The following is a 13,419-nucleotide window of genomic DNA, read 5'->3' as shown; positions in this document are numbered from 1 at the left end:
AAAATCCAGCCAAAATATACAAGGGGCGGTCCTTGCTCCCACTGCCAGGGATCCCACAAGTCACAAGTAGAAAAGCTATACCACGGTCACACATATGTAGAGGGCCTATGCTGGTTCCATGCAGGCTCCCTGGCTGTCGGTTCAGACTCTATGAGCTCCTATGAGACCAGATAAGTTGTTTCTGTGGCTTCCCTTGTGATGCCCTTGTGGTGTTATCTGTAAATTTTAGTATGGCACCTGACTAACTATAGAAATACAAGCACTTAAAACACATTGCTGCACTCTTAAACAATTTTATATTTTTGGTTTTGTTCTGGTTTTTTTTCTAGTGTGGTTTGGATTTATCTCAGGATGCAAGAGATGATACGCAAGAACTCTACCACTGAGCCACATTAAAGCTTTTAATTTTCTGGGGCAGTATTTAATCTTATATATCCTCTTGTTCTAAACTTAAATTGTCAAACTATTTTACTTTAGAAACACACTGTTGAAATGTTGGGGGCGGGGAGCTAAGAATCCTAATTACATGGAAGAGAATCAAGGAACCAGCACATCCCACATGGCTTTGACAGCATCCACTCAGAGTGAAAGCTACCACTGTCCTTGTTTGAGAGAGTGCTTAATTCACAAAAGCCTACCTCCTTGAGCTCTGTGCTTCTCGTGGGAAATTATATCGACTGACTGAGAGAACTACTCAGCAAGATGGTCAGAACTATTAACACACAATAAGACCTAACTGAAGGGGCTCTTCATGGCCTCGGGACATAAGGGGGTATCGTGGTCATCTGGGAACTTTATGTCTACTTTGGGGCACTTCTAGCTCAAATTCCATTTACCAATCCCGAAAGAATCCACAACATTTTGTAGAGTGAGATGATTCTCAGGGAAAAGGTCATGCCCTAAATCCTCTCTGTGAGGATTGGCCACAAGTACATGAAGTTCAAAGTTGGAGCTGAACTGGCAATTAAAACTTTAATAGAGGAATTATGCACCAACCAAGCCAGTAGTAATTTAGAAAAGGACAGAGCTTGAAATCTGGACGGCACCTCAGAGATCCAGTCTAGTTCTTTTGTTTCTCAGAGGGGCAACTTCACATTGGTTTGAGGCCCTCTTTGACTGCAGAGCTAGTTGGGGCAAACCAGATAAATCTGCATATCCTTTCACTCTGCCCTGCTAGAGCCCCTGCAGTAGCCAGCTGTGTGGCCATTTCCATCTCTTGCTTCATTTACTGAATAGAATAGCATATTAATAGTTTCAGTTACTGGGAATAACAGCATATTAATAAATGTTAAGGTATCAAAAGTATTAGAGAACTATTTTCATTATTTCTTATAAGGATGAACATGATTCAATAAATTTATAGTTAAATTAAGCTTGATGTGCATATTTAATTAGATTTCCTTTGAAGCCATGTGTCCCTCTCCTGGTCTTTTTTTTTTTTTTTTTTTTTTTTTTTTTTTTTTTGAATTTTCGAAACAGGGTTTCTCCATAGTTTTTGGTTCCTGTCCTGGAACTAGCTCTTGTAGCCCAGGCTGGCCTCGAGCCACCTGCCTCTGCCTCCCGAGTGCTGGGATTAAAGGCGTGTGCCAGTACTGTCCAGCACCCTCTCCTGGTCTTGATTGAGGCATTGTAGGTATCTCAGGAAGTCTATTAGCAAGCCTTGTATAAATCCACTGTAGTCTTTCTCACAATTGGCTGCCTTTGTTGATGTGTCGTCCCCACTGCCCTTAATCTCAGGGTGTTTGAGAACCAATACCCTTTTATTGCATCCTGCATTTTTTGTTTATGAAGTTCTTGATATACACTATGGTATGTTATAAAAGAAATAAAATGAAAGAATTTGTGTTCTTGTCTGACTCTGAAGTCACCTTCAAATTAGTACACAACCTTGACAAAGCACTTATCCTCCCTGAGCCTCAAACACCACATTTACAAAATACATAATATATTTTTTCAGGAGATGCACCTAGAGCCAGTATAAAGCTATAGACAAGAATGTTTCAATTTGCTGCTAGAAAACTCCTTCCAGTCATTAGAGTTGTGCATTGGCTAGCTACTTTTGGAAATATAAACCCTAAAAAGGGGAAAAGATAAATATACATTAATGAGCATTATGGGAGAATTGAACGCTAAAATACTAATTCAAACCCTGGAGGAACAGGCTAACTTGCGATGTGGTGATACCCCTTCTTTCCCCCATAAAATTTCTACAGAGTTTGCAGACTATCTGAACAGCATGAAATGATGACTAGGAAATGCTATGCCCAAACACGACATCTTGGAAATTTCCAAAACTACAGAAATACAACAGTTTGCTTGATCTTCTCTTGCCTACTCTCCTACTAAAAAGCATTCTATTACACTTTCTTATTCATTTACTTGGAGGAGGTACGTGTGCTGTGGCACGGACTTTGGGGTCACATGATTGTTTGAGCTTTCCTTCCACTATGAGGGTTCTTCTGCACCGTTGCCTACTGAGCCATCTCATCCACCCAGCCCACTACCATTTGAAGACCTATACATGACACATATCCTGTCTAACCACATGAGAAAGAAATGCGGCAGGACGAGCCAAGAAGGAATATAAACAAGCAAGCCTAGTGTCTTTACCTCCGTGTAAGTTCTACCCTCTTTGTGCCCAGCCATTTTTGACACAGCTGTCCATTTGTGAACAAATCTAAGCATAAGAATTCAAAGTTTACCTGAAAATGCAGATATATCTTCATTCTGTGAAACTTTTATGTACATAAGATATTAGACATATTAGACCTCTCTTGTTAGTCTGTGTGTTTTGTCATCATGCCCGCCGTAAGACTTGCAGCAGGTGGAAAAGGGATTGTTCTATTTGTCCTCTGCAGATATGAACACAAACCAGGCTGGACATGGTTTTCAGTGTTGTCTCTAAGAGGACAGCCACTTCACCTGCTTGCATACCATGATCCTCGAATTCCAGGTGATGACATTAATAACAGTTTTTCTATCTCCCCTCCACGTTTATTGTACAATTAATAAATTTCCACCTATATGGAAATTAATATTATCTAAATCAAGCAATGTATCATTATTAAGGTACTTCAGGAGTGTTCTCACATGTCCCCTACAGAGATATAATTTCTGTTAAATCAGCTGCATAGACCGCCTCCTGTGTGAGCAGGTTTAATATTAGTGTAAAAGCTAACACATCACCATCTGCTTAGCATTATGTACTCCTGACTATGTTTGGATACAGTTAATACCTGGCTTGACAAGTATGTAGTGGCATATAGATTTAACACCCTTTTCTACTGAATTGTATGCCCCCAGGTTTCTCAGTATTTTCAGAGTCTCGGTACGTTTCATTGCTTACCACTTGGCCCCCAGATTGGTACTATGCTCTACCTCCATCTATACTGAAGAAAACATACTCCATTAATACGTCGTACTGATCAGCTGCATAATAGCAACGTATAACAAAGTCTGAAGCAATAATGCTATGATTTTCTAGTTCACCAATCTGAGTATCGATGGGAACAGATCTGGGTGAAGCTGGATCTGATTCCCATTGCTCATGAGTTTAGGTCCACTCCCTGATTCCTTCTCTTTTGTAGACCAGAAGTCATCTAAAACATGCTCTTCTCTTGGGGAACTAGCAGAACAGTGCTAGAAAGTCCACAAACAAACTGACCCTCCAATAAAACAACATTATCTGTGATAACATGACCAAACCTATGACCAGTGGAGAAGAGAACCAACCTTTTCATTCAACAAATGAAGGGCTTCACATTCTGTAAAACACATTTCTAATCGAAATTTTCAGTTCTGTTGAGTTGACTTATTAAAATAACTATTTGGGTGGTTGAAGATAATTATATTTTAAAATGTCTAATTTCTTTGACTGGAATTTAGCCTACTCTGTTTTTCTCCAGTTAGGCTTCCAGTGCTGGAAATTAGTGTACTTTGTCCTATATAAGAATGTCCTTTTGAATAATTGAGATAAATTTTAATGTCCCCAAAGTCTTTAGAAATTTCTCCATTAGTTCATTGTTCAAAGTCCCTAGAAATAAATGGGTTGGTTAGCATACAATTCATAATATAGAAATTGATTGTCAATTCTAGTGTATTGCTTACCATCAACACCCTAATATCTACAGTCATTCAGAAGCAGCTATACAAAAGAGATGAAAATTTAAACTTTATTATTTATTGATGCTGGGATCAAATGTACCTCTGTAACTTGTATATGCAAATTTTGAATCTTTAAGTTCAAAAATAATGGAAAGAAAACAACCTGTGTCCACAACAGAGTCTCAACCCTAATGACTTCTGTTGTAATCCAGAATGTTTATGATTTTATAATGTTCTCTTTAAATTTGGCTCACCATTTGGCCTTAATATTAAAAATAGAATTTTAAAGGTGTTTGATTTTTTTACTACTACAAAATGTCACTTTTGCAGCTAAAACTGCTTTGAAATGAAATCTATCCTCTGACGAGGTTGCAAGGCTTAGCTCATTTTCCCTTTTGTGTATGGGGGACATGGGTCACTTCCACTCTAGACAAGTGGACTGCCCCCAAGTTCTGCTTCACTCCATACCTTCTCAATAAATATAGGTGAGACTGGCTTCTATTTAATAAACCACTGATGGTTGTTGCCTCCTGTGCCGGCACAAGAATATGTATTTCGATTCACTGTGATTTCTGGTTTGCTTACATACTATGCACATAGGTTTCTTACCTTTTCTTTCAGGCCTTTTTCTTTTTGTGCATTAAAACCTTCTTGTGTAGACTTCTCTCATTACTCTGCTTATTTTCAATTTTTATGGATTGTACCTGGCTCTTAATACACAGGTTTATTTTAACAATCATCTGTAAAGTATAAAGTTAAATCAAGCATTCACCCTTCTACTCAGGAAGACATTTGACATGTATATCGGAGATGTATTTCTTCATATTTCTTCTTATAATTTTCTAGAGTACTTTTTTCTGTTTATTTTGTTCCTGTTTCATTTTTTGAGAATTATACTCATTGGTGCATCATTTACACTCCTCCCTTTCCTGCTTTCAAACAGAATTTCTACATTTGAGTAAAGATAAGAAGCTATTTTCTTGATTTTATAATTTCATTAGCAATGCAGTAATTGAATGTGTAATTTTATACTTAGACTATCAAGGGGAGTTTTAAATGTGATTTACCTTTTCAAATCAATTATTTTTCATCTTTAGTATACTATTGATATTGCTAATTTCTTCTGTTTGAAGCGTTGAAGTCATCTATTTTGCAGTCAGTGTGAAAGAAGCTAAACACAAACTTATCTGATATTGGTCAGATTTATTAAACATATGATGTAAACAATAATTAAAGGAAAGAAATCTGAGAGAGAGTTGGGGAGGGTTGCTTGGGAGATGCCAAAGAGAGAAAAAGGAAGGGGAAATAATGTAATTATATTATACTTTCAAAAAATAAAACAAGTATTATTAAAAATAAAACATCACCTACCTGACCAGCAGTGTCCAAGATGTCTAAGTAAGCAGGTTCATTGTCAATCCTCACCTGGGTTTTGTAAGCATCTTCTGAAAAACATAAGACAAAGTTTCGCTGATGAGTTTTCCACAGGAAATTATGGGGTTGAATTTGAAATTTTGTAAAAAGACACTCTAAGTTACTGATAACTTATTTAAATAATAGATGAAGAAAGCAAAGAATATAACAGAGTTGGTAGTGAAATCTATAAATGTCTTAGAATGCTAGGTGTGGTGACACACACCTCTGATCCCAGCCCTGGAGAGAGAGAGACAGGTGGGGCTCTGTGAGTTTGAGGCCTATCTGATCTATGTCAGGAGTGACAAGCCAGGCAGGGCAAGAGAGGTAGTTTGATGTGGGATTCCCCCTGTGTGTTGTGAATACCATTGATTAATAAAGAAACTGTCTTGAGCCTGCGCAGGGAATAGAGCTAGGCAGGGAAAACTAAATTGAACGCTGGGAGAAAGAAAGGCAGAGTTAGAGAGAAGCCATGTAGGCAGACAGGCCAGTAAGCCACAGCCATGTGACAATACACAGATTGATAGAGATGGGTTAAATTAATATGTAAGAGTTAGCCAATAATAAGCTAGAGCTAATTGGCCAAGTAGTGATTTAAATAATACAGTTTCTGTGTGATTATTTTGGTTCTGGGCAGCAGGAACCAAAAAGCAGTTCTTTCTTCCTACAGTAGTTCGGAGGTTAAGAGCCTTTTTTCTTCCAAGTTTTTTTTTTTCCAGCACTCACATGATGGCTCACAGCCAACTGTATATAACTCCAGTTCCAGGAGATCTGATATCCTCTTCTGACTTCTGTAGGCTTCAGGCACACACCTGGTGCACATACATACATGCAAGCAAAGCATTCTATACATAAAAATAAAATAAATATGTCTAAACAAACAAACAAAAAGCAAAAGCTTACATGGAGAAACATCATGATACTGGATTTGGAAATTCATTCTTGCACAGGCCACAAAATTATAGAAACCTTTATATTTCTAATATTCACAGTTGAAGAGATTGCTTTGATATTTCCTGAGAGAAGGAAGATGGGAAAGTACTACATTTTCAGTACAGGAGATACTGTCTATGCATGTCTATGAATCACTGAATAACGATAGCTAACATGTTTGCCTGGGTCTGAAGCCCTGGACAAGCCTCTGAATGTTTTCCTTTATTTATTTCCATGTATGTTCTTATTGCATTTAACCTACCACAACAGATTACAGCCTGATGAAGTGTAACAGTGGGTTAAGGTCATCTGCAATTCTGGGACCTTGAGCTCATGGATTCCCGAAGGTCTTATTTTGCCCTGTTCACTGTTTATATTGTAAAGAAGATGCTGACAGATCCATTGCCAGAAAGTGTTTAGAGCATCACTTTGGAGACATCAATAAGTATCAGGCTGCCGATTTTAAACCACAACTGGACAAATGAATTATTTTAAAATCTTTATTCAAAAGGTAATACTGATCAACCATAGGAGATGTTTTTTTCTGATGAGCAGTGTTGAAAACCTCCAACAAACTAAATGCTTGTTTGCCCAGGGAGATAGAAGACACACATGCACATGTCCACACATGTGTATGATGTGCATAGACAAAGAATCACACAGACAGAACCCAAAGAACACTTAATAGTGCACAATCATAGGAATTATAAGGTTTTTTATCCTATTATTCTTTTTTTTTTCAGCCACTTTATAAAGAGAGTATCTGTGGGATCACAGGGTTTTTTGTTTGTTTTGTTTTTGTTTGTATGGTACAAAGAATTAATTTTTAGTTTCCTAACAGAGAAACAGTTACTGGAAGTGAGGATTACAAGAGAGCCTCAGATCGCGTGCTTGCTTATTTAAATGCAAAGGCCCAGGAAGCAGCCTGCAGAGGTTGGGGAGCTGAGTAACCAAGGCTGGGGCCCTCTGTGTGACCATCTGACGCTGTGACAAGACAGCACGTGGGACTCACATTAAAAAAGAGCCCCTTTCGAGATCAGAAAAACCTCTTCAAAAATAATAGATGTAAACCATCTGGGAACTAAAATCGGGCCAGGGAGCCAAGACTTTTTTCTCTGTTTTTTTAGGTATATCCATCCATGTATACATTCTAGTATGAGAAATCTGGGTCACCTTTCTGGCCTGAATAGAGGCTAATCCCTTTCATTTCCTCTCCATAAACAATCTTTCTTTCAGTTCCCATTCATCCACTCCCTTTGAGGCTACCCATGCAGAAACAGACTGTCAGAAACATTCCGTTGAATGCATAGAAACACTTTCCTGAATTTCAACCATCTGCCTATAGTGCCTACCCTGAAGTGAGCTCATTTATCTTCCCAAGCAAAAGGCTAAAAGTACACAAAGCTTCTTCAGGAAGAAATGATCACAGATGCATGCTACATTCTTTAAACAGAAAAGCACAATAGGACTGCATTCATGGAGGCACCAACTACCTTAAAATTCATCTCAACCTGCAGGTATTTAACATGAGACCAGAGTATCTGTTCTTCACTCTGCTCCTACAGCAGAATTTTATACACCAAAATAATAAAGGCTTATATTTAAGTTTTTAATCCATCACATTTTATGTAGACTGGGTTGGTCAGCCATCTACCTTGTTTGTAAAGTGTAGATAGCTGTACATAAAGAACAAGACTTCTTACATGGTTCTACAGGGGAGCACATGTCATAGTACACTGGAAACAAAAAAGCACAATTCACATTCAAGATACACTATGCTGTGAATTTTTAGCCAAACTATATGAATCAAAAACCTTGTCTGCTATTTCTGTTTGCACATATTCAAATGCATATTTACCAAGCAGAAAAATCACAGAGGATTAACAAGATGTATTTTCAACAATCACCAAATATATTTTTGGATATTTGGATATTTTAAAATGCATGAAGTATTCGGGAAAACCTTTTAATTCTTTCCCAGAGTAATTTGTATTTATATTAGTAACTTAAAAATATGTTAGTTGTAAATATTAAGGACATTTAAAGCCATAAAATATGTAATTGAGAAGATATTATTGAATTTTCACTACATGATTTTAACATATTATAATACTTGAATGTTTCTTTCTTGATTTAATTATATTGTTGAAAATATTTCACTGAAACTGTTTTTCTATAAATTTGAGCCTGTGCATTTCTCCAAGATAGCAATTGTTGACACAATATTTTTTTACCTAATATTTTTAAAAGGAAATAAATAATACAAAGGCTCAACTAAGGTATTTGGGGGCCTTTCTAGGAGGTCTTCTTACATAAATCTTGTCTGTTGTACATATGAGAACATCTGTGTGTATGCGTATTTATTGTGCACATGCATGATACATATATATGTAGAGTAGAAGTCTTGAAAATGGACAGTACGAACTCTTCTGTCTTGATTAAACCCAGAGGATACAACATGGGTTCAAATCTGCATTTGGATCAATTTGACACTAATATCAGGATCAATGTACTAGCATCATCCACATAGATTTAAGAGCTCTGCTAGGTGATAGAAATGTACAGATGTCTACTAGTGGTAATACCATTCTAAGCCAAGTCTTCTCTCACCAAAGCCAAGATGAAGCTATTAATCTTTGTGGAAGTTGCCCTTCAGAGGCTCTGTAGCACAGAGTGGGCTTAAAAGCAGATTGCTTCTTCATAATTCTTACATAGAAATGAAGACCAATTTTATAGTCAATCTCAAAGACCTGCAGACTCTTCACCATGGTCTGAAGGACACAGAAGGCAACAAAGTTCCTGTGAAGGGTATAAGTAAAATCTGAGAATGAAGTTGCAAGTCATGTTGTGGTATAAGTTATACAGTGCAGCAAAGGCGCATATTCAGAACATAGAAAGCGTTTAGACAAGACACTAAAAAGATGAAACTTCTTGTATGCAGGAGAAGTAAGCAAGGTATTCAGTGATGTATTTTCTTTGTTAGGTTGGGAACTGTTATATTTGTAGACATTTGTATATGTGTTTTTTTTCTGTTATGATTCATATTATAATACTGTAGACATCATAACATTTATTTTTCATTTGTTATATTATTTATTCTTTTTTGCATCATAACAAAGCATTATTCACCCTTATTCAAAAAAAATGAGTTCTATAATTTGACCAATTAAAATTTGTAAATATATTATTTGTATATGACACAGAATTTACATATATATGTTTATATACATATATTATGTATTTACATACATATGTACATATAGATTTTGAATTGATAATTTATATATAAGAATTACAAGATACTGATATATACTGCTATGTAAAGAAATTTGTTATTTATTCATCATATTTTTGTCCAGTTTCTCTGCCAATTCAATTTCAAGTCCTGATAGCTTTCTGAATTTTCTGACAGTGCTGATGAATATAGTCTGTGGGGATGGAATATGGAAGGATTTCAAATATCCTTTATATTCCCAAATATTTTTCTACTGGTATAACATGATCCCTCAAAGTCCATCCTGGTGCTTAATTCCTTCTAAGATAAACAACTTAGTTTCCAACAAAATTAAAAGTGAGGTAAAATATTAATACATTATTAACCACAAACACCTTATCCTAAGATCACATTTGCTCAAGCTTAGCTGTCAGGAGAGACAGAAGAATGTGGCCTTGACCGAATGATCGTCAGGGATGATAGAAGTGTAAAGGTCAAAAACTACTGCAGACAGCCTTGGATGCAGAAGCAGCAGAGTAGCCAGTGAATAAAAATGGTGCAGAAGGTAAATGATCACCAAGACCTGAGAGGATTCTGGGTGGGAGCAGCATCCTGAAGAGCTGTGTTCATATGGGGAGGGCATTCATTTCCTTCTAGTTTCTTTCTTAAATTGATGAGGAAAATGAAGCGATTTTATGTACTGATGCTGAGCAGAGTTAAAGCAACTGAACACCATGTATATACACCAAAACTAAATTTAGCACATAGGAACTCTACATAAGTGATTCCATACTTGTCTTCTATGAAACTTGACAATTCTTGAACTATTAGACCCTCTAAGGGATGCAAAAATGAAATTTCCATAAAGAGAAGAATGGTTTATTTTATTGGTTTTGTGTTTGTGGCTTGAATAATAAGATAAATCAGTGTTGAAAACATTCCCAGAAAAGTAGTGTGTTTTTTTTTTTTGAAGATCTTGTTAAAATGCAAATCTTAGTTTAGTCCAGAGCTGGATTAGTAATCTACATTTTAATAAACTGCCGGGCCATGTAAACTAGTCCAGAAAAATTCTATAATAGATACTGAGATGTTCAACATATGTAAACAAGCCAAAAAGCACAGAGGAATAAGTGGTACAGGTATAAGCTAAAACTAAAGTCCCAAGAACTTGGGCTTTTATGCAAAACCAGCTACGAAGGTAGTGAAGTAAGAATTTATAAAAACAAGAGTGCTCCACCTTCAGTAGCAAGGAGGCACTCAGAATCCACTGTGCTTTCCAAACAAAATCTTAAGAGGGGTCAAAAATAATAATTTACAGGTCTTTCTGTTTATGAACAAAGTATTTTATTGTTGCTTCTTATTGGGAGCTGAACTCAGGGCCGAATATCTTCTAAGAATATGTACTACTGAGATATAGCAATGGACTCTCTTTAAACATGTTTTGAGACAGGGGTAGTATACTAATAATACTAATACTAAAAATCACTCTGTAGATTGGGTAGAAACTTAAATTTGCCATTCTCCTGCTTCTTCATCCTGAGTGGGTAATATAGGCATGGACCAACATTTCTGATGTTAAACTTCCTAACAGAAATAAAAGATTGGTCTGAAGGGGGTGTTAGTTATATCCCTGTGGAAAATGGCTGACATAAACAACTTAAAATGAGGCAAGCTTTATTTTAATCATGGCTTCCGAGGTTTCAGTGGGTGGACTCCTGGAGACACATGTTTGGACAGAATGTCATGACACTGAAATGATGGCCGGAGAAATAGCTTCTCCCCGTGGAAGAACGGAACCAGGCACTAAGAAAGCAATTAACGGGGACTAAATATAGCCTTCAAAGTCAGAGCCCATTGACCTCCTTCCTCCAGCTAGTCCCCACCCTGTTAAGTTTCTAGAGCCTCCCAGATTTGTACCACTCCCTGGGAATCAAGCCTTTAATATGTGAGCCAGTGAATAGCACTTCTTATTCTCACCATAAGAAAATAATTTACGAAGTTGAATGAGTGATGACTATGTCACTATGAATCTAGGTCTTTTGGCCAAGCTCTCTAGATGAAAAGGCTTTTTATAACTGGAGAAGATAAACATAGCATTTTCTTTTCATGACCTATTTTCAACTATCAGGAAAAGATAATTTATAATTTTCTATGCAGAAAACTTTACTGTTTGCTAAATTCAGGCAGGATATTCTTCACTTTTAATTTCTGTTCCTTAAATCTAACACAGTCTTAGTTATGTATTTTTGTAGGTACGAAATAATAGAAAAGCAATGTCCTTTGCTACTTCAATCAATTCATATTAATTTGATATTCAAAATTTAGACATATATTTTTTGAAATGTCAATACTCATAACAACATAATTTGTTTTAGACTGTGAAAGCAGAAGTTTCTTTTACATAATTTTAGTTTTATACTCATACCCATACACATACATACCACCCACCAGTGAAAAGATCAGAGGATATGGATTTTAGAAAAGTAGAAAGCTAATTGGTTATTTATTAGTGTGTATGACTCATACACTGGCAGTTAAAAGATGTTTCCATGATCATAGAGCAGAAGAGTGTTTATATTGGAAATCTGTGTCAATTGTCCAGGTTGGCAAGTTAAGTGAGTTCTAAAACCAGTTACATTGCCAGCCATTATGAAGTGATCTGGGAACAGAAACAGAGCAGGAAACAGTACGTGGATCAAAGTTTATTAGGGATCTTACCACATTATTAGATGCTTTTAGCTTTATTTATATTATTCATCAAAGAAGATTCACAGAAGACACAAAGGCAATGCATCTAGGAAAAGAAAATGATAAACAAAAAAAGGCAAGGTGGACTTCTGACAACTGCCAGAAATACTATATTTTCCAGACTTCTTATTTTCTCTTTTTGTAGGAGAATCCTATTGAGAACCAGAAGATAGAACTAACATTTGTAAAGAGAAACTGAAACCCCAAGATACGGTGTTAGACTAGAAGTCTCCTTCAACAGAGTGAAAAACTATTTTGTATGATTAATGGTGTCTTATGAATCCAAGAAATGTGTGATGGCATTTGAATCACAACCATGCATGAAAAAGGACATCAGACAGGCATTTGACTTGTTATCCCAGGTGACAAACGGAGAAACACAACATGACAGCAAAGATGATTGATAGGGTTAGTAAGTGCTTAAATGGCTTCCTCCACCATGATAAATCACAGATTGTTGTCAAAATGGTGAAAGTCTTCTAGATTATTCTTCCATTTGCCATACTGTGTTTACCATTTTATTAATGATTAAAAGAATACACACTCATATGGAAAGATGTGTAAGACTTGAGGATGATAATGGTGGCTTAGGCATTGTTATAACTGGAATTGTAAGGGTTCCTGATGATATTGGCAATGGATAGTTTGTAACACAACACTCAGTGGAGACAAATACAATTTTCTATCTTTGTTTTCTCTTTAATGCCTGAGGACATGAGAATGATATTTGAATTAAAAATAGTAGTTTTGATTTTAAAAAATGGGGGTAAGATTTTTCTGCTTGAGCCAATGAAGCACAGCATTTACAGAGCCTTGGGGTTGGATTAGAAAGATGTCAAACCCATCTTTGCTTAGAGAGCATTGGAGACGCGGCCTCTCCTATTCAGCCCACAGAGGAAATGCTCTGTTTGCTGGAGGGGAAGAAATTCTGAGTCTTACAGAGATAAAAGGCGATGAACTCAAGGGATAAGTGTTGAGAATGGGTTCGGGGGAGAGATTAAGAGAGT

The 13,419-nt window shown here is 36.5% G+C and overlaps 1 protein-coding gene across 2 annotated transcripts in view; it reads right to left on the bottom strand.

Annotated features, from left to right (window-relative positions):
• Positions 1 to 13,419, bottom strand: part of Rit2 (Ras like without CAAX 2) — a 300,536-nt gene that overhangs the window by 188,622 nt on the left and 98,495 nt on the right. For both annotated transcript variants that reach the window (XM_041660142.1, XM_041660141.1), the window contains exon 3: positions 5,476 to 5,549. In XM_041660142.1, the coding sequence (XP_041516076.1) occupies positions 5,476 to 5,549 (74 nt within the window). The remainder of the gene's footprint in view (positions 1 to 5,475; positions 5,550 to 13,419) is intronic.

This window comes from Microtus oregoni, unplaced genomic scaffold (assembly GCF_018167655.1).
Source record: "Microtus oregoni isolate MIOR12 unplaced genomic scaffold, Mior012 000011F_ref0000422, whole genome shotgun sequence".
NCBI lineage: Eukaryota > Metazoa > Chordata > Mammalia > Rodentia > Cricetidae > Microtus > Microtus oregoni.
This window is presented reverse-complemented; position numbering and strand designations above follow the sequence as displayed.